The 20,128-nt window shown below is 45.4% G+C and overlaps 1 protein-coding gene across 1 annotated transcript in view; it reads right to left on the bottom strand.

Annotated features, from left to right (window-relative positions):
- Nucleotides 1–20,128, bottom strand: part of LOC125460617 (FYVE, RhoGEF and PH domain-containing protein 5-like) — a 102,308-nt gene that overhangs the window by 35,856 nt on the left and 46,324 nt on the right. Inside the window, exons 8-12 of the mRNA XM_048548274.2 lie at nt 11,596–11,646; nt 10,406–10,464; nt 8,151–8,222; nt 3,323–3,391; nt 208–291 (exon numbers count right to left, since the gene is read on the bottom strand). Coding sequence (XP_048404231.1) covers nt 208–291; nt 3,323–3,391; nt 8,151–8,222; nt 10,406–10,464; nt 11,596–11,646 — 335 coding nt within the window. The remainder of the gene's footprint in view (nt 1–207; nt 292–3,322; nt 3,392–8,150; nt 8,223–10,405; nt 10,465–11,595; nt 11,647–20,128) is intronic.

The following is a 20,128-nucleotide window of genomic DNA, read 5'->3' as shown; positions in this document are numbered from 1 at the left end:
GTGCAGAGTTATTCGTTGTGGGGCTTCCAGCTTCTGACCTGCTCTTGTATTTTATGACTGGTTTGTACTCTCAAGCTCCACACTCTAATAGAGTATAATAGAATAATCTCTAATATCTCCTTTGTTTCCTTCCAGTTCTCACACACAAGTCGGGGTTCTATTCTACGAATTATTTCTCCAGGTGGCAAGGGGGAATCTGTCTCTTACCTTCATGCCATGGAGCGGCAGTGTCTTGTTCAGTTGATATTTCCGGCTATGCTGGGGCGCAGTGTACAGGAATATGTCACTGAGCTGTGGAGGAAAATCAAATATTACTGACACTGCCCCGTTACGGTGCGTGTCAAATCAGGGGTTTCAAACACAACACTAAGGACCAAACACAATTACAGGAAGGTCAGAGGGTAGCTGAGAGCTGGGGACATGGCAGGGCCGGGGGGAGGAGAGAGAAGGCACTCATTAGGAAGTGAGGAGTGGGACACCTGGGTCCTTTTGTCTTTACCTCAATCACTCACTATCCTTATTCATCCATTGTGTGCTTTGAAGACCTCGTGTAGTGATCTTTCTCAAAATTCCTCTCAATGATGATATTTGTCGCAATTCCAGATTAAAAAACAGGAATTGCCTCAGTTCAGTGTGATGTACCTAACAGTGGGGAATACAATAAGAACACAGAGCCAGGGGGAGAAGAGGGGCAAGTGAGGACCCTGTGACAGGCAGTCAGCGTCACTGAGAGGAGCTGGTCACCCTGTAAGTGACAGTCAGCCAGCAGGGGGCAGCTGTCAGAGAAGACCACCAACTTGATGCTGGTGGATCTGACCAAGAACGTGCGGGACACACACAGGGAATCTATCCTTGAGAGGATCGACCCTGTCTAGACACAACCAGAGGACCCAGTGACAGGCAGTCAGCACCACTGAGAGGACCAGGTGAGGTGAGGATCCTGTGAGAGGCAGTGATCTGGAGGGGTTGACAGCAGATTGCACTCCATGTCCTGATTGCTGATGGAAACAGTTAAAGTTGGCAAGCTGTACGATGTCTGTAGCACCCTCTGTAGACAGAGTGCTGTGTGGAAATAGCCAGACAGCGGGTGAGATGAGGACTCTGTGATGGGCAGGAGGCATCAATGAGAGCAGCAGGTGAGATGAGAATTCTTGGAGCAAAGCAAACAGATCACTAACAGAACAAAAAGGTATGATGGTGCTGGTGTTGGACATACATGTGAATTAGTCTCAAGTGAGCATTTTGCCACATAATATCTTCTACAAGGAAGTGCCCGCCCACCAAGTCCTTAACTTTGAAGATCCTAGGCCAAATGTCCTTGACTGCTGAAATGTTCCCCCACTGAGAGGGATCATTTGTATCTGGCGATTGTTGCAGAGTGTCCATTCATCTGTTGTCATAGCATCTGCATGGTTTCACCAATGTACTATGCCTCAAGGCATCCTTGCCTGAAGCGTACATGATATACAATGTTGGCTGAGTCACAACCTCTGCAACACATGTAAGCTTCTTGACATGGATAGTACCATCACACGTGGGAACATCACCCACCACATGCAGAGCAGACACTCATGTGACTCAGCCAATGTTGTCGATCTCATTCGCTGCAGGCAAGGATGCCTCGAGGCATGGTACATTGGTGAAACCATGCAGATGCTATGACAACAGATGAATGGATACTCTGCAACAATCGCCAGACACAAATGTTCCCTCTCAGTGGGGGAACATTTCAGCGGTCAAGGACATTCGGCCTCGGATCTTCAGGTAAATGTTCTCCAAGGCAGACTTTGGGATACACAACAACCCAGAGTCGCCAAGCAGAGGCTGATCCCCAAGTTTGGTGCCCATGGGGACAGCCTCACCCAGGATCTTGGGTTCACATCACATTATAGGTGACCCCGCCACACTACACACACACACAAAACTCTCTCTCCCACGCGCATGCACACAAACACACACTCTCTCTCTCTCTCTCTCTCTCTCTCACACACACACACACACACACACACACACACACACACACGTGAATCTATGGAATGAATTGTTATTTGCAAATGCATTTTATTTTGTTCGAAAAGCACACAATTTTTAGTCAGTAAATGTAATGCCTTATAAATCCTACTTTAGAAATAAAACCAGTCTGACTCCAAACCAAAACACAAACAGATTCTAAACAAGGCCACACACCCAACATGCATTGTCTGACCTAGAATATCACCTCTTCTTCACACTGATAAAACTTTTAGTTCTCTCTGGTCAGTGGCTTAACTGGAATTTGGGGATTTACATATTCCGATTAATCAATTAAACCCTTCTAACTAATTAACAATTTTACAGCATTTTAGGTTTGTTTAATATATCCTCATCGGTAGTGTGAACCTTTGATCTTGAACTTACAAATTCTGTATCTGATACTACCTCTCTCACTAACACCTGAAGAAGGATTTACAAGGGATTTTGGACATTATTAGGAATAAGATTTTCAAGTCTACACTTAAGTAGCAACAAGAGCAAAGGATCCGCACTGTATTTTATTCAGGTATGAAATGGAGAGCTCAGGCCCGTGATTTGCAAACCCTGCACTACGTGAGATATCCTAGACACTTCTTGCAATCTATAAGGCTATATGTGCAGGAGATACCTCCAGCTGGAGCAACTCAAGCTCCAGATTTTGTGTAGTTAGATCTCTGTGGATTACAGCATACACGATGAGCTGAATTATGTGTTGTAAAAGACTATGAGTCTAAGAGACGTACATGTGTCTGAGCAGGGGACAGCTGCTGATGCCTTGGGAGGGGTCTAGGCATCCTGACAAACACCCACTTTATAAACAGCAGTGTCAATATTGCCCGCAGAATTCATCTCATGGTTTGAGTAGGCAATAGCTCTGGGTGACACAGTGACTCAGGGGGTTAGTACTGCTGCCTCACAGCACCAGGGACCCGAGTTTGATTCTACTCTCTGGTGACTGTCTGTGTGGAGTTTACACATTCTCCCTGTGTCTATGTGAGTTTCCTCTGGGTGCTCCGGTTTCCTCCAACAGTCCAAAGATGTGCAGGTTAAGTGGATTGACCATGCTAAATAGGGCTAGGCAGATTAGCCATGGAATGGACAGGGTAGCACGGGGCGGGGGAGGGGAGGGGGGGGGGTTGCTCTGGGCAGGTTGCTCTCTGGAGGGTCAGCGTATGACCTGAATGGCCTGTTCCTACAGTGTTAGATTCTATAATTTTATGATATCATTTGAAAACATTTACACAACTTGTGTTTAATATCATCTAATTTGGATCTGCAAAAAAATCAAAATAAGCCAAAACTGAATTACCAGGAAACAGTATCGAGGCTGTAGTGTTCCTTCAGTCACTCTCAGCAATCCTCCTTCCTTGATGAGCACCTAATGGGGTAAAGGGATTGGTCATATGCATCCAAAGCACAGAAAAAGGCCATTCGTCCCAACGTATCCGCATTACTCAAAAACAATCACTTGAACATTCTAATCCCATTCTCCAGCCAGTGTCTCAGCATTGCAAGTGAATATCTAAATACATCTGCAATGTTATGAGTGGTTTTGCCTATATCGCTCATACAGACAGCAAGTTTCAGATTTCCACCACCCTCAGGGTGGAAACGTTGTTCCTCACATCTCCTCTAAACCTCAAATCTATGCTTCCTGATGACTGATCCCACCATCAAAGGGAAAAGTTTCTCCCTACCTAACCATACCTTATGTCTGTCATAATCTTACTCATCTCAATCATGTCATCTCTCAATCTCCTGTGTTCTATGGAAAACAACACCAGTCTCTCCAATCTCTCTTCATAACTGAAACACTCCAGCCTGGGCAACATCCTGATAAATATCCTCTGCACCCTGACCACTGCTATCACATCTCTCCCGTAATGTGGATTCCAGAGCTGCACAGAGTGATCTAGCTGTAGCCAAATTAACATTTCATACAGTACCAACACAATCTCCCTGCTCTTAAACTCTATGCCTTGGTTAAGAAAAACAATTAGCCCATTTGCCTTCTTAACCACTTTATCCACCTGCTCTCATACAATAGGGACCGGAGTACACGTACTCCAAGGTCCCTCTGATTCTCTGTGCTTTCCAAGTTCCTAACATTCGTCAAGTATTCCCTTGCCTTGTTTGTCCCCCCCGAATTGCACCACCTCACACTTATCAAATTGAATTCCATTGCCACTGACCACCACATCTAACCAGTCTGTCTTTGTCCTGCAAGACTATCTTGCTTACTATTTACACCCGGTAATTTGTAGAACATAGAACATAGAACAGCACAGCACGGGAATGGGGCCTTCAGCCCATGATGTGATGCCAAATTAAACCAGTCCCTTCTGCCTGTCCTTGGTCCATAGCCCATGATTCTTACATATTCATCTGCTTAGCTAACGGTCCCTTAAACACTCCTATCATATCTGCCTCCACCACCCTCCTACCACTCTCTGCGTAAACAAACTTGCCCCTCATATCTCTTTTGTACTCTCCCCTCTCACCTTAAATGCATGCCCCCTCCTATTAGAAGTTCAACTCTGTGGAAAAAGATTCTGACCGTCAGCCCTATGCACCCCGTAATTTTATAGACTTCTATCTAGACACCCCTCAGCCCCGGGTACACCAGTGAAAACAACCCGAGTCTCTTCTCATACTTCTTACCATCTAATCCGGGGCAACATCCTGGTAAACCTCTTCTGCACCCTCTCCAAAGCCTCCACATCCTTCCTGTAATGTGGCGACCAGAATTGAATGCAGTACTCTAAATGTGGCCTAAGCAAAGTCTTATAACGCTGCAACATGACATCCTGACTCTTGTACTTAATTCTGTAACCAGTAAAGACAAGTTTACCACCCAATCTATTTGCATGGTCGCATTCAGGGAGCAAAGGACTTGAATCCCAAGATCCCTCTGTATATCAATGCTTTCAGGGTCCTGCCATTAACTGTATACTTTTCCTTAACATTTGATCTCCCAAAGAGCAGAACATCACACTTACCTGGATTAAACACCATCTGCCATATCTCCGCTGATATCTGCAACTGATCTGTATCCCACTGCATCTTTGGCAACCTTCTACACTATCCACAATGTCACTGATCTTTGTATTATCTGCAAACCTACTCAAACAACTGTCTACATTTTCATCCCAGTCATTTGTATATATCACAAACAGCAGAGGTCCCAGTACGGATATCTGTGGAACACCACCAGTCACGGACCTCCAGCCAGAAGAACACCCTTCCACAACTACTCTCTGCCTTCTATGGGCAGGCCAATTCTGAATCCACGTGACCACGTCACTGTGGATCCCATGCATCTTAATCTTGTGGATGAATTTACCAAGAGGGACTTTGTCAAAAGCCTTACTAAAATCCCTGTAGACAACATCCACTGCTCTACCCTACCTTAGACAATTGCTCGAAAAATTAAATCAAGTTAGTAAGACATGAGCTACCCTGCACAAAGCCCTGCTGGTAGTCCCTAATTAGATCATGCTTTTCCAAAATGTGTTTGAATTCTACCCCCAAGAACTCTCTCCTATAGCTTACCAACAACCGATGTGAGACTCACCAGTTTATAGTTTCCTGGACTGTCCCTGTTTCCTTGTTTGAACAGAGGAACAACATTAGCTACTTGCCAGTCCTCCGGGACCTCTCCAGTGCCTCGCGAGGATACACAGATCTTGGTCAGGGCCCCAGCAATTTCCTCTCTTGCCTTTCTCAGTAACCTGGGGTAGGCAGCATCGGGCTTTGGGGACTTATCTACCTTAATGCTCTTCAAAAGACCCAATATCAATTCTTTCTTGATCTCAAAATGCTCTTTTTCTGAAGAATTTGTACTTAAGAATCTGTACCTAGGTACCTTGATACCTAAGATGGTGCCGTAAGTGGCAACTTGTAAACTTTTCACTGTACTCAGTGAGTAAATGTGACAATAAAGCTAATTTCTATTTATTATTTAACTCTACTTACTCCTGGGCAAGGCAGTAGTGAGCTGGCATTTTGAACTATTGCAGTCCTTGGGGTCTAGGGGTACTCTGAGTGCCATAACAAAGGGGTTTGTATCCAGTAACACTGATGGATGGTCTGTGGTTTGGAGAGGAATTTACGGGGGGTAGCTTTCCCAAGTAACTGCTGTCCTGGTCCTGTTGGATGTTATAGGTCATGGATTTCAGAGGTGCTGTTGGAAGATCTTTACTGCGTTCCTCCATTAGACTTTGTAGATGGTACACATTTCAGCCACTGTGTTGATGGTGAAGGGGTGGATAGTAAAGATGTTTGATGTGGCACAAATCAAACAGGCAGTTTTGTCCTGGGTAGTGTTGAGATTCTTGAAAGAGTGCTTGGAGTAGTATACTGCATTAATCATTTTGTGATTCAATCAGATAAATCAGCAGCCTTTAAGACGCCCATTTGCTAAAGAGATTAACAAGCATTCTGAAGAAGGGTCACTGGACCCAAAACATTCACTCTGCTTTCTCTCCACAGGCGCTGCCAGATCTTCTGAGTTTTCCAGCAATTTCTGTTTTCCAGTATCTCCAGATCTTTGTTTTCTTTTCAATACTGGTTGTCTGCTCTCATGTAGTTGTTTGCAGTCTTAACATGTGATCAGAATTCATCTTTCACAGCATCCCAATGCAGTACCAAGAGGAATCATGAGGGTCCAGGCCAATGGACAGCCACATGGTCTAAGGATTTGCCAAGCAGTCTGAGGTCAGCGTTGATGGAAGATTGCACTGCAGGAGGGTAAGTCAGGAGGGCGGGTACTACACTCTGCCAGGAGACCACTGAGGGATGGCTGGACTGCGAGAGTCAGAACAGAGGGAATGCAGCAGGATTCTGATTACTCAGATCTTTCCATTGCCTACTGTCTGCAGGCAAAACCTTCCTAAAGCCACCTGTGAAGCTTCAGATCTGCACTGTTTGCAGTCTAATTACAAGATGAAGCGATGCCCACATTGACAGCTTGGAGTATGATGATCCTCAATGCAACACACTACAGTGAAAGCTACATTCAGCAGATTCACTGTCACCGGGGGATATACAGGACTTGGCTGGTCTGATATGGTGAGGAAACCACTTAGCAGTCTAACAGGAGGAGGGTCTTGTCTTCAATACAATGTAATTCATTGCACTTTAGTTATTAACTCCAACTTATATCAACATAACAAACGTTCTCAAAGAGATGATGAGGGAGACTTGAATGTGTGATCTTGCTTCTTCAAGATTCTAAGTTATTCACTCTTGAGTCCATATAACATCATCAAATGGGCTTGTGTTTATTGCTGTCCTTAACCCTTTCAGGCTTTTATACATTTCTCTGACACTATCGACCCCTATCCCTCCCCTCTTCCCCTTTCATAACCCAAATACCTGAGCTTCTGCTGCTGGACCAATACGAAGCGGGTATTGGGGCGGCATGGTGGCTCAGTGGTTAGTACTGCAGCCTCATTGCACCAGGGACCTGGGTTCGATTCCCGCCTCAGGCGACTGTCTGTGTGGAGTTTGCATGTTCTCTCCGTGTCTGTGTGGGTTTCCTCCGGGTGCTCTGGTTTCCTCCCACAGTGCAAAGATGTGCAGGCTAGGTGGATTGGCCATGCTAAATTGCCCGTAGTGGTCAGGGGTGTGGGGGTTATAGGGGGTTGGGTCTGGGTGGAATGCTCCAAGGAGCGGTGTTCAAAGGGCCTGTTTCCACACTGTAGGGAATCTAATCTAATCTAAAGGAGAGAACAGTGGAATTTCCTGTTCATCAGTCCCTCACTGATGGACCCCATCCAGTCCCTCCCTCACTGAGGGACCCCATCCAGTCCGTCCCTGACTGAGGGCCATCCCTTCCAGTCCTTCCCTCACTGAAGGTGACCCCCGCTCCAGTCCCTCCCTCACTGAGGGGGGGGGGGCCCTCTTGACCCTCCCTCACTGAGTGGGCTGTTAAAACACTGAGCTTTTACAATGCTGCCACTTATAGATTTATGACTGTAAGTTCTCTCTGTTTGCTAAATCTTGGCAGCTGTTAAACTTTCTGTCTCAGACTGATATTGAGCTCCAACTGATCTCATTGCAGCTAAGCAAGGCCAGAGTGTGGCAGACTCCCATTAGTGACACTGACTCAATGATTTACATGCCACAGTACTCACCCTGCCAGGCCATGAGAGCTGATGCACTCCATTCACTCGGTGCTCAACGTCTAACAGCTTCTGTAGATTCTCCTAAGTACAAATTAAACATTACAGAGACATGGCACATAGCTCCGAGAGGCAGCACGTTTACTAACAGAAACCTACCAGTGTCCAAATTAGTACAGACAAATGAAGCACAGAATTCCTAATGGCTGGCCTCTTTGTCATTGGGATTGGTAGAAGTGATGAGCTGGACCAGACCGTTAACGCAGAGCTCTCTTGTCAATGGTTTGTGTCATTGAGTGTGCATCAATGTCTGTATGTGTGTGCCTGTGTGTGTGTGTGTGTGTGTGTGTGTGTGTATATGTGTGTGCCTGTGTGTGTGTGTGTGTGTGTGTGTGTGTGTGTGTGTGTGTGTATATGTGTGTTTGAAACATGTCCGTGTGTGTATACGTGCATGCATGTTGGATGTGTGTGCGTGTGTATGTGTGCATATATGTGCATGCGTGTATGTGTATATATTATATATATGTATATATATTATATATGTGTGAGTGTGTGCCTGTGTATATGTGCGTGTATGTGTGTGTGTGTGTGTATATATTGTATATATGTGTGTGTGTCTGTGTGTGTAAATGTACGTTTTTGTGTCTGTGTGTATGTGTGTATATGTGCGTGTGATTATATATGTGTGTGTATGTGTATGTATCTATTATAGATATGTGTGTGTGTATATGTGTGTGAGTGCCCATCCTTGTGTTTGCATGCAAATCTACTTGTGAGAGATGGCACATTGATGGCAAGCATACCAAACATCGGACAGTGCACTGAGTTTCGGAGTTGGGACGTCATGTCATTGGTCAGGCCACTTTTAGAATACTGTGTTGAATTCTATTCACCCTGCTATAGGAAGGATGTTGTTAAAGTTGACAGGTACAAAAAGATTTACTAGAATATGGCTGGGAACGGAAGGTTTGAGTTTTTGGGAGAGACTGGATAGACTAGGGATTTTTTTCCCTGGAGCATTGTCAGTCGAGGGGTGACCTGACAGAGGTTTATAAAATCATGAGGGGCATAGAGAAGGCAAATAGGCAAGGTTTTTTTTCCCCAAGGGTAGGGGAGTCCAAAACTAGAGCGCATAGGTTTAAATTGAGAGGGGAAAGATTTAAAGGGGATCCGAGGGGCAACTTTATGTCACACAGGTATGGAATGAGCTGCTAAAGGAAGTGGTAGAAGTGGGTACAAGAACGACACTTAAAAGACATATGGAGGGTGCATGGATAGAAAAGGTTGAGAGGGATATGCGCCGGATGGGACTAGTTTGGTTTAAGAAACTCGGTCAGCATGGACGAGTTGGACTGAAGGGTCTATTTCCGAGGTGTATGACTCTGTGACTCTATGCGAGGACACTCCCATAAGCACATGTGCACGTCTGCAAATGAGCAAGTGTGCAGGTACTTCTATGGAACACGTATGAACTCTGAAAACATCCAAGCAGCAGCTCTGGGAACTGTTCAGTGTAAAAAGGCTCAGAGAACAGTGCACGAAGTTGCTGTTGTGAAGCAGCTGTGGGATGAAGTGCTTTCATCTCATGGATAGAGGCTGCAGGTGATTACAGTACGAGGAGTGTTAGAAACCAGCTTTGGTTGCTCAATCACCACTGGTTTTCCTCTGTTGGTCAGATGTTGACAATAATAAGGAGAACTAGTTCCCACTCTGCAGGTAAATCACACAGAATAACCACGGCGTTCCCGCTTACCCTGAAAGAGGACGACGAGAAATCTGACACTGATCTCAACAATCATGACCCCAACACTGATAGTGACTATCCCAGCACCACCCCAGTAAGCTGGATAACACCGGGCCCCAGAACACAGCAATGGCTCCCTGGTGAATCCAACATTAAGGCTGACATTAGTTAGATACAGTTCTTAAGGTATGAAAGGGTACGGGGAGAAAGAGAAAGCAGGGGACTGAGGTGTATGATCAGTCAGGACCTAATGAATGGTAGAGGAATCTTGAAGAGAGCAATGGCCCATTCATTCTTCTATTTCCTCTGTTTCGATCAACTCCAATTTGCCAGTGATCCTGACCTCTTTGATCTAAGCAACAATCCCAATGATGCAGTGAATGAATCACCTTCCCAGTGACCCCAGCGATAACCCCGGTCACATTGACCCAAGAGTAAGTCACCCGGGCAACAACCAACATTTAGAATCTGAGCTTTCACGTTCAGACGAATGGGCAGACGGCAAAGGGTCAGTTTAACTTACTGCTTGGTTCACATACGTTCTCAGCTGCTCACACAACGTCCTCACAACACAAAGAGCAGCTGCAGAGGAAGAATACAGGCTTTAGTAACTAATCGAGGACAGACCCCACTCTCCATCAATACAGCACCACGGAAAGAAGCCCACTCCCCATCCAACGCCGCACTAGAGACAGGCCCCCACTCCCCATCCAACGCCGCACTAGAGACAGGCCCCCACTCCCCATCCAACGCCGCACTAGAGACAGGCCCCCACTCCCCATCCAACGCCGCACTAGAGACAGGCCCCCACTCCCCATCCAACGCCGCACTAGAGACAGACCCCCACTCCCCATCCAACGCCGCACTAGAGACAGGCCCCCACTCCCCATCCAACGCCGCACTAGAGACAGGCCCCCACTCCCCATCCAACGCCGCACTAGAGACAGGCCCCCACTCCCCATCCAACGCCGCACTAGAGACAGGCCCCCACTCCCCATCCAACGCCGCACTAGAGACAGACCCCCACTCCCCATCCAACGCCGCACTAGAGACAGGCCCCCACTCCCCATCCAACGCCGCACTAGAGACAGGCCCCCACTCCCCATCCAACGCCGCACTAGAGACAGACCCCCACTCCCCATCCAACGCCGCACTAGAGACAGGCCCCCACTCCCCATCCAACGCCGCACTAGAGACAGACCCCCACTCCCCATCCAACGCCGCACTAGAGACAGACCCCCACTCCCCATCCAACACCGCACTAGAGACAGACCCCCACTCCCCATCCAACGCCGCACTAGAGACAGGCCCCCACTCCCCATCATCACTGCTCCAGTCCAAGATAGGTTTGAATACAAAACTGAATCTGAGAATCCAGAAATCAAAATAAAAGCAGAATATGTCAGAATTACATGTTCTGCTTCTTTTGTAGATCCTTTTGATGACTGTCCAAGATATTACTGAATCCACTGTCACTAAGCTTTCAGGAACATAGTCAGAATCCACCCCACCCCTCAACAAACCATTCCCATAAATCCCCAGTATCGCTTTCACCTACCATCCACGCAGTTTGTGCAATATAAAAACTTAGAACAGCGCAGCACAGGCCATTTGACTCACCATGCCTGTGCTCATCATGATACCAGCTAAACTAATCCCTTTTACCTGTCTATGGTCCTGTGTCTGTAAACTAATTTGTAGCTCTGTGTTTACCTTGAGTATCTTCATACTCGGAATTGTCTGGATGCAAATTATTCAAGTAATCTGAAAGAGAAATAACTGATTGCTGATACATTCAAAGAATCAGAGTATGTTGTGCCATGAAGCAGCATGCAAAGATATCTTTCTGTATTTCTGCATTTGAAAGCCGGCACGATCACTGAGGAACATCATTACGGTGACAAACTTCAAACTGCAATCAGCCGGTCAGTCAACTTCCCTCTACAACATCAAAGCAAGCACTCCGAGCACAAATGGAAGATTGAGTAATTTACAGAGTAGAGCTCCTTTGACACTGTCCTCATTAAACTGCACCAGGACAGGTACAGCACCAGATTAGATATAGAGTAAAATGTTTTCTGATCTCTCACAGAATCACCAAGTATTACAGTGTAATAAGTGGCCCTTCAGCACATCACGCCTCCATCAGATCTCGTACCCTCCTCCCCAACTTTCACTCTGACTCACTCATTGATATGGGTGTTGCTGGCTGGGGTAGCATTTATTACCTGTCCCTAGTTGCCCTTGAGAAGGTGGTGCTGAACTGCTGCTGTCCATGTGCTTCATGTAGACCCACAACACCCTGAGGGAAGGAATTCCAAGATTTTGACCCAGCGACAGGATGGCGAGTGCCTTGGAGGGGAACTTGCAGGGGTGGTGTCCCATGTATCTGCTGCCCTTGTCCTTCGCGACGGTCATGGTTGGGAAGGCAGGAATGGTTGTTGGATGTTCCAGGGTTTGGATGCTTCAAAAGAGAGGTGGGGGTGTGGCATTGCTAATCAGGGATGGTATCACAGCTGCAGAAAGGGAGGTCGTGGAGGAGTGTTTCTCCACTGAGTCAGTATGCAAGTCAGAAACAGAAAAGGAGCAGACACTTTATTGGGAGTTTTCTATAGATTCCCCAGTAGCAACAGAGACACTGAGGGACAGATTGGGAGACAGATTTTGGCAAGGTGCAGAAGTAATAGGGTCGTTGTCATGGGTGACTTCACCTTCCCCAATATAGGCTGGAACCTCCCAAGTACAAACAGTTGGATGGAGCAGATTTTGTCAGGTGTGTCCAGGAAGGATTTCTAACTCAATGTGTAGACAGGCCGACTAGAGGGGAGGCCCATATTGGATTTAGTGCTTGGCAACGAACCAAGTCAGGTTTCATATCTGTTGGTGGGAGAGCATTTCAGTGATAGTGATCACAAGTCCCTGACCTTTACTGTAGCCATGGAGAGGGATAGGAGCAGACGGTATGGGAAAGTATTTAATTGGGGGAAGGCGAATTATAATGTTATTAGGCAAGAGCTACGGAGCACCAATTGGGATCATATGTTCTCACGGAAACGCACAACAGAAATGTGGAGATTGTTTGGGGAGCATTTGCTACAGGTATTGGATAGGTTTGTCCCACTGAGGCATGGAAAGGATGGTAAGGTGAAAGAGCCTTGGATGACAACACATGTGAACACATAGTCGAGAGGAAGAAGGAAGTTTACCTAAGCAAGGATCGACAGGGCTCTAGAGGTCTACAAAGTAGCCAGGAAGGAACTGAAGAGTGGACTTAGGAGAGCTAGAAGCGGATATGAGAAAACCTTGGCAGGTAGGATCAAGGAAAACTCCAAGGCTTCTATAACTATGTAAGGAACAAGAGGATGGCCAGAGTGAGGGCAGGGCCAATCAGGTATAGTGGAGGGAATTTGTTCATGGATTTGGAGGTGGTAGGGGAGGTCCTTAATGAATACTTTTCTTTAGTATTCACCAGTGAGAGGGACTTTGACATTTATGATGACAGGTTGATATGCTCGAACAGATTGACGTTAGGAAGGAGGATGTGCTAGAAATTTTGAAAAACATGAGGATAGATAAGTCCCCTGGGCGAGATGGGATATACCCAAGGTTTCTATGGGAAGCGAGGGAAGAGATGGCTACCCCTTTGGCGATGGGTCTTTATGTCCTCACTGTCCACTGGAGTAGTACCAGAAGATTGGAAGGTGGCAAATGGCATTCTCTTGTTCACAAAAGGTAACAGGGATAATCCTGGGAATAACAGACCAGTCAGTCTTACTTCTGTGGTAGGAAAATTATTGGAGAGGATTCTGAGATATAGTATTTATGATTATTTGGAAAAGTACTCTTTGTTTAGAGATAGTCAGCGTGGCTTTGTGAGGGACAGGTCATGCCTCACAAACCTTATTGAATTCCCTGAGGATGTGACAAAACACATCGATGAAGGTAGAGCAGAAGATGTGGCGTATGTGGATTTTAGCAAAGCATTTCATAAAGTTCCACATGGTAGGCTCATTCAGAAAGTAAGGAGGCATTGGATTCAGGAAAATTTGGCTGTCTGGATACAAAATCGACTGTCCAATAGAAGGCAGGGGGTGGTTGTAGATGGAAAGAATTCAGCCTGGAGCTCAGTGACCAGAGTTGTTCCACAGGGATCTGTTCTGGGACCTTCGCTCTTTGTGATCTTTATAAATGACTTGGATGAGGAAACGGAAGGGTGCTTGAGTAAGTTTGCCGATGACACTAAGGTTAGTGGAGTTGTGGACATTGTGGAGGGCTGCTGTAGGTTGCAATGGGACATTGACAGGATGCAGAGCTGGGTAAAGAAGTGGCAGATGGAATTCAACCCAAAAAAGTGTGAAGGTCAAATCTGAATGCAGAATACAGAGTTAATGGCAGGATTCCCAGCAGCGAGAAGGAACAGAGGGATCTTGGGGTCCACATCCATAGATCCCTCAAAGTTGCTACCCAAGTTGATAGGATTATAAAGAAGGTGCGTTGGCTTTCATTGGCAGGGGAACTGAGTTTAAGAGCCACGGGTTATGCTGCAGCTCTATAAAGCCATGGTTAGACCACACTTGGAATATTGTGTTCAGTTCTGGTCACCTCATTATATGAAAGATGTGGAAGCATTAGAGAGGATGCAGAGGAGAATTACCAGGATGCTACTGGGACTGGAGGACAAGTCTTATGAGGAAAGGTTGAGGGAGCTAGGGCTTTTTTCATTGGAGCGAAGAAGGATGAGAGGTGGCTTGATAGAGGTGTGCAAGATAATGACGGGCATAGATAGAGTGGTTAGTCAGAGATTTTTTCCCAGGGTGGAAATGACTATAACGAGGGGACATAATTTTAAGGTGATTGGAGGAAGGTATAGAGAAGATTTCAGAGGTAGGTTCTTCACACAGAGAGTGGTGGGTACGTGGAATGTGCTGCCGGCAGCGGTAGTGGAGTCAGATACATTAGGGATATTTAAGCAACTCTTGGATTGGCACATGGTTGATAGTAAAATATAGGGTATGCAGGTATCTTAGAATAGGATAATAGGTCAGCACAACAACAACAGGCATTTCTGTGGCTCCAAGCAAGAGTCCAGGATGGTAAGCATCCTGGTGCAAGGGTCAAGGATGTCTCTGAGAGGACACAGGACACACTGAAACAGGAGGGTTGGCAGCCACAGGTCGTGGTCCACACTGGTACCAACAATATAGGCAGGAATAGAGATGATGTCCTGTGAAGGGAATGTGGAGAGTTAGGTCACAGGTTGAAAAGCAGGGCCTCTAAGGAACCCTAATTTTCCATTCACTGCCTAATACTGTTGTTATTGGTTTTCCTCCATTTTCACGTAAGGACCGAAGTTATCCTTAACCACAATGATGTTTAAACTCATGGAATAATGATTGTTGTTCCCAAAATGCTCTCTGACTGAAACTTTGATCACCTGGCCAGCCTCAATACTAATGTAAGGTCTAGTACAAACCATTCCCTAGTTGGAGTATCTACATATTGATTCAAGAAATGGGGAAGCACGGTCGGTCAATGGTTAGCACTGCTGCCTCACAGCACCAGGGACCTGAGTTTGGTTCCACCCTTGGGTGACTGTGTGGAATTTACACATTCTCCCTGTGTCTACATGGGTTTCCTCCAAGTGCTCCGGTTCCCTTCCACAGTCCAAAGATGTTCAGGCTAGGTGGATCGGCCATGCTAAATTCCCCGTAGTTGTTCAGGGATGCGTAAATTAGGTGGGTTACTGGGGGATGGGTCTGAGTGGGATGCTCTGAGGGTTGGTGCAGACTTGTTGGGCTGAAGGGCCTGTTTCCACACTGTAGGGATTCTGTGTGCCAAACAAATTCTGCCCCATCTAAGCCCCTGCAGTGAGGGAGTTCCAGCCAATATCAGGAAAGTTAAAATCACCTACTACAGCAACGCTGTGGTTTTTCCATCTTCCCATGGTCTGCTCATAAATGCATTCTTCTATCTCCTGCTGGCTACTGGGAGGCCAACAGAATAACTCCAACATAGTGGTTGCACTTTTCTTATTCCTGAGTTCTACCCGTACAGCCTTGCTGGATGAGCCCTCCAAGATGTCCTCTCCTAATGGAGCTGACATTCTTCTTAACCAGTAATGCAATCCCCCGTCCCTTTTACATCCCCCTCCAATATGCCTGAAACATCTAAAACCTGGAACATTGAGCTGCCAGTGCTGCCCTTCCGTCAACAAAGTTTCTGTAATGGCTACAGCATCGCAGTCCCATGCTCTAAACTCACCTTGCATTAAAATCAATACATTTCAGACCACCAGTCTCACCATTGTCATTAACCTGGCCCTGCCTGTTCTTCCTTTTAGACTTAACCTCTACCTTCTCCACAACCACCACGCATGCTGATCTGCTGCCCTGGCTCCACACCCCACCACGTGACACTAATCTAAACCATGCATATCTAAGCAGTCCTTGTTCAAATGCATCAAGATCTGGACAACATCCAGGCTTGGGCTAACGACACAAATGCCAGGCTACTGCCATTTCCATTAAGAGACAACTTAACAACCACCCCTGGGCATTCAATGGCATTACCATCACTGAAGCCCCCACTATCACCATCCTGGGGTTTACAATTGACCAGAAACTCAACTGGACTTGACGTATAAATACATTGATTACAAGAACAGGTCAGAGGTTAGCAGTACTGTACAAGTAAGTCTTGAATGCAATAGGCTGTCCATCATCTACAAGGGACAAACCAGAAATGTGCCAGGCTTTTGCTGGCCCTTCTTCCTGAATCGCAAAATGATAAGTTTCCAGGTCAGTGGGTAACCAGGGAGACAAATGGAATGTTGGCCTTTATTTCAAAGTGAATGGAGAATAAAAGTAGGGAGGTCTTGTTAAAACTCTATCAGCCACTAGTCACACCACAGGTGAAATACTGTGAACAGTTCTGGTCCCCCGATCTAAGGAATGATATCCTGGTATCGGAGGCGTTCACTTGGCTGATACCAAATCTGGAGGGTTTTCTCACAAGAAAAGGCCAAGCGGGTTAAGTTTGTGTTCGTTGGAGTTCAGAAGAATAAGATGAGATATTATTAAAACAGATAAGAATCTTAGGGAGCTGAACAAGGTAGATGCTGAGAGGTTGTTTGTCCTTGTGTTAGAGTCTGTAATCTCAGAGTAAGATAGGACAGAGATGCGAAGGATTATTTTCTTTCAGAGTGTAGTGAATTTGTAGAAATCCTTACCACAGGGGTCTATGAAGGCTGGATTGGTCAGTACATTCAAGAATGAGATAGATGGATTTTTAATCAGCGAAAGAATCAAGAGTTGCAGGGATAAATCAGGAAAGTGGGGTTAAGGATTACCAGATCAGTCAAGATATCATTGAATGGCAGAGCAGACTTGATGCACTGAATGGCCTACTTGTGCTCCTCTGTTTCATGGGGCTATGGTCTAACAGATGCATGGAAATAGGATTAAACTATTCAGCCCAAAAAGTCTGCTCCACCATTGAGAATCATGGAGATCTACAGTACAGAAAAAGGCCCTTCAGTACATTATGTCCATGCTGGTTAAAAAAACCACCACTTAACTATTCTAATCCCATTCTCCAGAACATGGTCCATAGCTTTGTAAGTCTTAGCATCACATGTACATCTAAATACTTCTTCAATGTGATAAGGGTTTCTGTCCCTACCCCCCTTCCAGGCAGCGAGGTACAGCTTTTCCTCACATCCCCTCTAAACCTTCTACCTCTTTCCTTAAATCTATGCCCCCTGGTCATTGATCCCTCCATCATTTCTCCTGTCAACTCTATCTATGCCTTTAATAGTTTTATACATCTCAATCATGGCCCTTCTTTCTTGCCATCTTTTAGCTTTCCTAATCTCCTTTAATAAGTTCCTTCTTGCATATTCTATTTTCCATTTGGGCTTCTGCTGTTTTGAGCCCTGGCCATCTGCAATAAGACTCCCTTTCTCCCTTAATCCAATCCTGCATATCTCTCGATACAGGGTATAGACACCCTGGCTCACTGTGTCTCCTAACATTGAACATTCTCTCAGGATCCCAGCCTCCTGTTATGTTAGTTGAAATCCTCCCCAACAGCAGTGGCGAACCTGCCCACAAAGGTGCTGACCCCAATCCAATTCTGGTATGACCTGTACCCCTTATACTGGTCCCACAGACCTCAAATATGGTCCCAAAGTTGCAGAAATCTAACGCTCTCCCTCCTGTACCATTTCTTGAGCCACACATTCATCTGGTTTAACTCCTAACTCCAATACTCACTTGTATGTGATCTCGGCCATAATTCAGAGATTACCACCTTTTGGATCCTGTTCTTTAATCTACTTCCTAGCTCCCTAAATTCTACTTGCAGGTCCTCATCCCTTTTTCTACCTGACATAAATATGATCATGGCTGATTGAGCACTTTTATTCAAAATAATCCTTTTAAATGGAACATAGAATAGTACAGTACAATACAGGCCCATGATGTTGTGCTGACCTATTATCCTACTCTAAGATCAAGCTAACCTACATACCCTTCATTTCAAACCATTGGCATCGGCAATCTACCAATCTCTTCTTTAAATATACTCAAATACTGACCTTCATCAGCCATCCTGGGAGAAAATCCCATGGATTCATAAACCTTTGAGTCATGGGAATGCTTCTCATTTTGATGATAATTGGCATTTCCCTTATTTTTAAATTGTGCCCCATCAAACAAATCTGACCTGCATCCTTGCGATGGTTTCAATGAGGCCACCTCCCATTCTTCAAAACTGTGGCAATTCTAGGCCCAGTTTGATCAATCTCCTGTCATCAAGACTTCACCACTCCTGTACTCAAGCCCTCTTTCAACAAAGATCAACATTCCATTAGCCTTCCAAATAGCTTGCTGCACTTGCATGTTAGCCTGCAAAGACTTGTCCACAAGGACATCTGGGTTACTTCTGCACATCTATATTTCCAACCTCTCCCCATTTAAGAAATATTCCACATGTCTGTGCCTCCTACCAAAGTGGATAGCCTCAAGTTTTTCCACATTATATTCCATCTTTCCATATCCTTGCTCATTCACGAAGATTGTCCAAGCTCTCTCAAAACCATTTTACAACTTCCTCACAACACCCAATCCTGCCTAGCTTTAATAACCTACAGCTTGTAAATATTATATTTTGTCCCTGCATTCAAATCAATGATATATATTATGTATAAAATGAGTCAAGGTGTTTTTGAGATCTACAGGACACAAAAAGGCCATTCTGCCCAGCTCGTCCATTTTGGTCAAACACAACCACCCATTCTAATCCCATTCTCCAGCACGTGGCCTATGACTTGGTATGTCTTGGCATCATAAGTGAACATCTAAATACTTCTTTGATGTTATGAGGATTTCTGCCTGTACCACGGGCAGTGAGTTCCTACCGCACTCTAGGTGAAAAAAATTTTCTCACATGCCCTCTAAACTTCCTGAGCTATCCCTTCAACCTGTGCCTCTGATCACTGATCCCTCTGTCTACCCTATCTGTACCTGTCATAATTTTATACATCTCAATCATGCTCCCTCTCAATTACCTCTGCTCTAACGAAAACAACCCCAGTGTGTTGAACCTCTCTTCATAACTGAAACTTTCCAGACCGGTAACATCCTGATAAATATCCTCTGCACCTTCTCCAGTGTTTTTATAAGGCCATCAATAAACACACAGAATTAGACCTTGTATACAAACCAGTGCAAAGTAAAACTGGAAATGAGGTAATCAATGCCAATGAAGCCCAGAGTTTAAATAACAGGCAGGAAAACACAACACCGCTTCATCGCAGGCTGCACTGATAATGTTACACAGCACAGCAATGAAATGTCTGTGAACTAATGAATCAGCTCGGTAAGCGAACCAACCGCAGGATCTACAACCCGAGCTACAAATCTACTCACGAATATTGGATTTGAAAATAATAAGGAAATATCGAGCCTTAGAGGATGTTGGTCCCTCCACAATCTGAAGAGATTTCATGCAACATGATAGTAATATAAACTGTTATCATCTTCATATCAATTATTTTCACAGTGAATAAAGATCTTCCATTTGCCTGAGCTCAAAATAATTTATGAAGTTGCACATCACCTATTCATCTGCGGCATCTGTGAGAGTCACGTGGGCAAGAGCTCCCTGTAAGAGCACTATCACCCTGTAACTTCTGTCTTGACATGACTGTATTCTGCTCAAGCTCACAATGACTTTGTATTCTTTG

This window comes from Stegostoma tigrinum, chromosome 11 (assembly GCF_030684315.1).
Source record: "Stegostoma tigrinum isolate sSteTig4 chromosome 11, sSteTig4.hap1, whole genome shotgun sequence".
Taxonomy (NCBI): Eukaryota; Metazoa; Chordata; class Chondrichthyes; order Orectolobiformes; family Stegostomatidae; genus Stegostoma; species Stegostoma tigrinum.
Note: the sequence above shows the minus strand (reverse complement) of the source record. Positions and strands in the feature narration are given on the sequence as shown.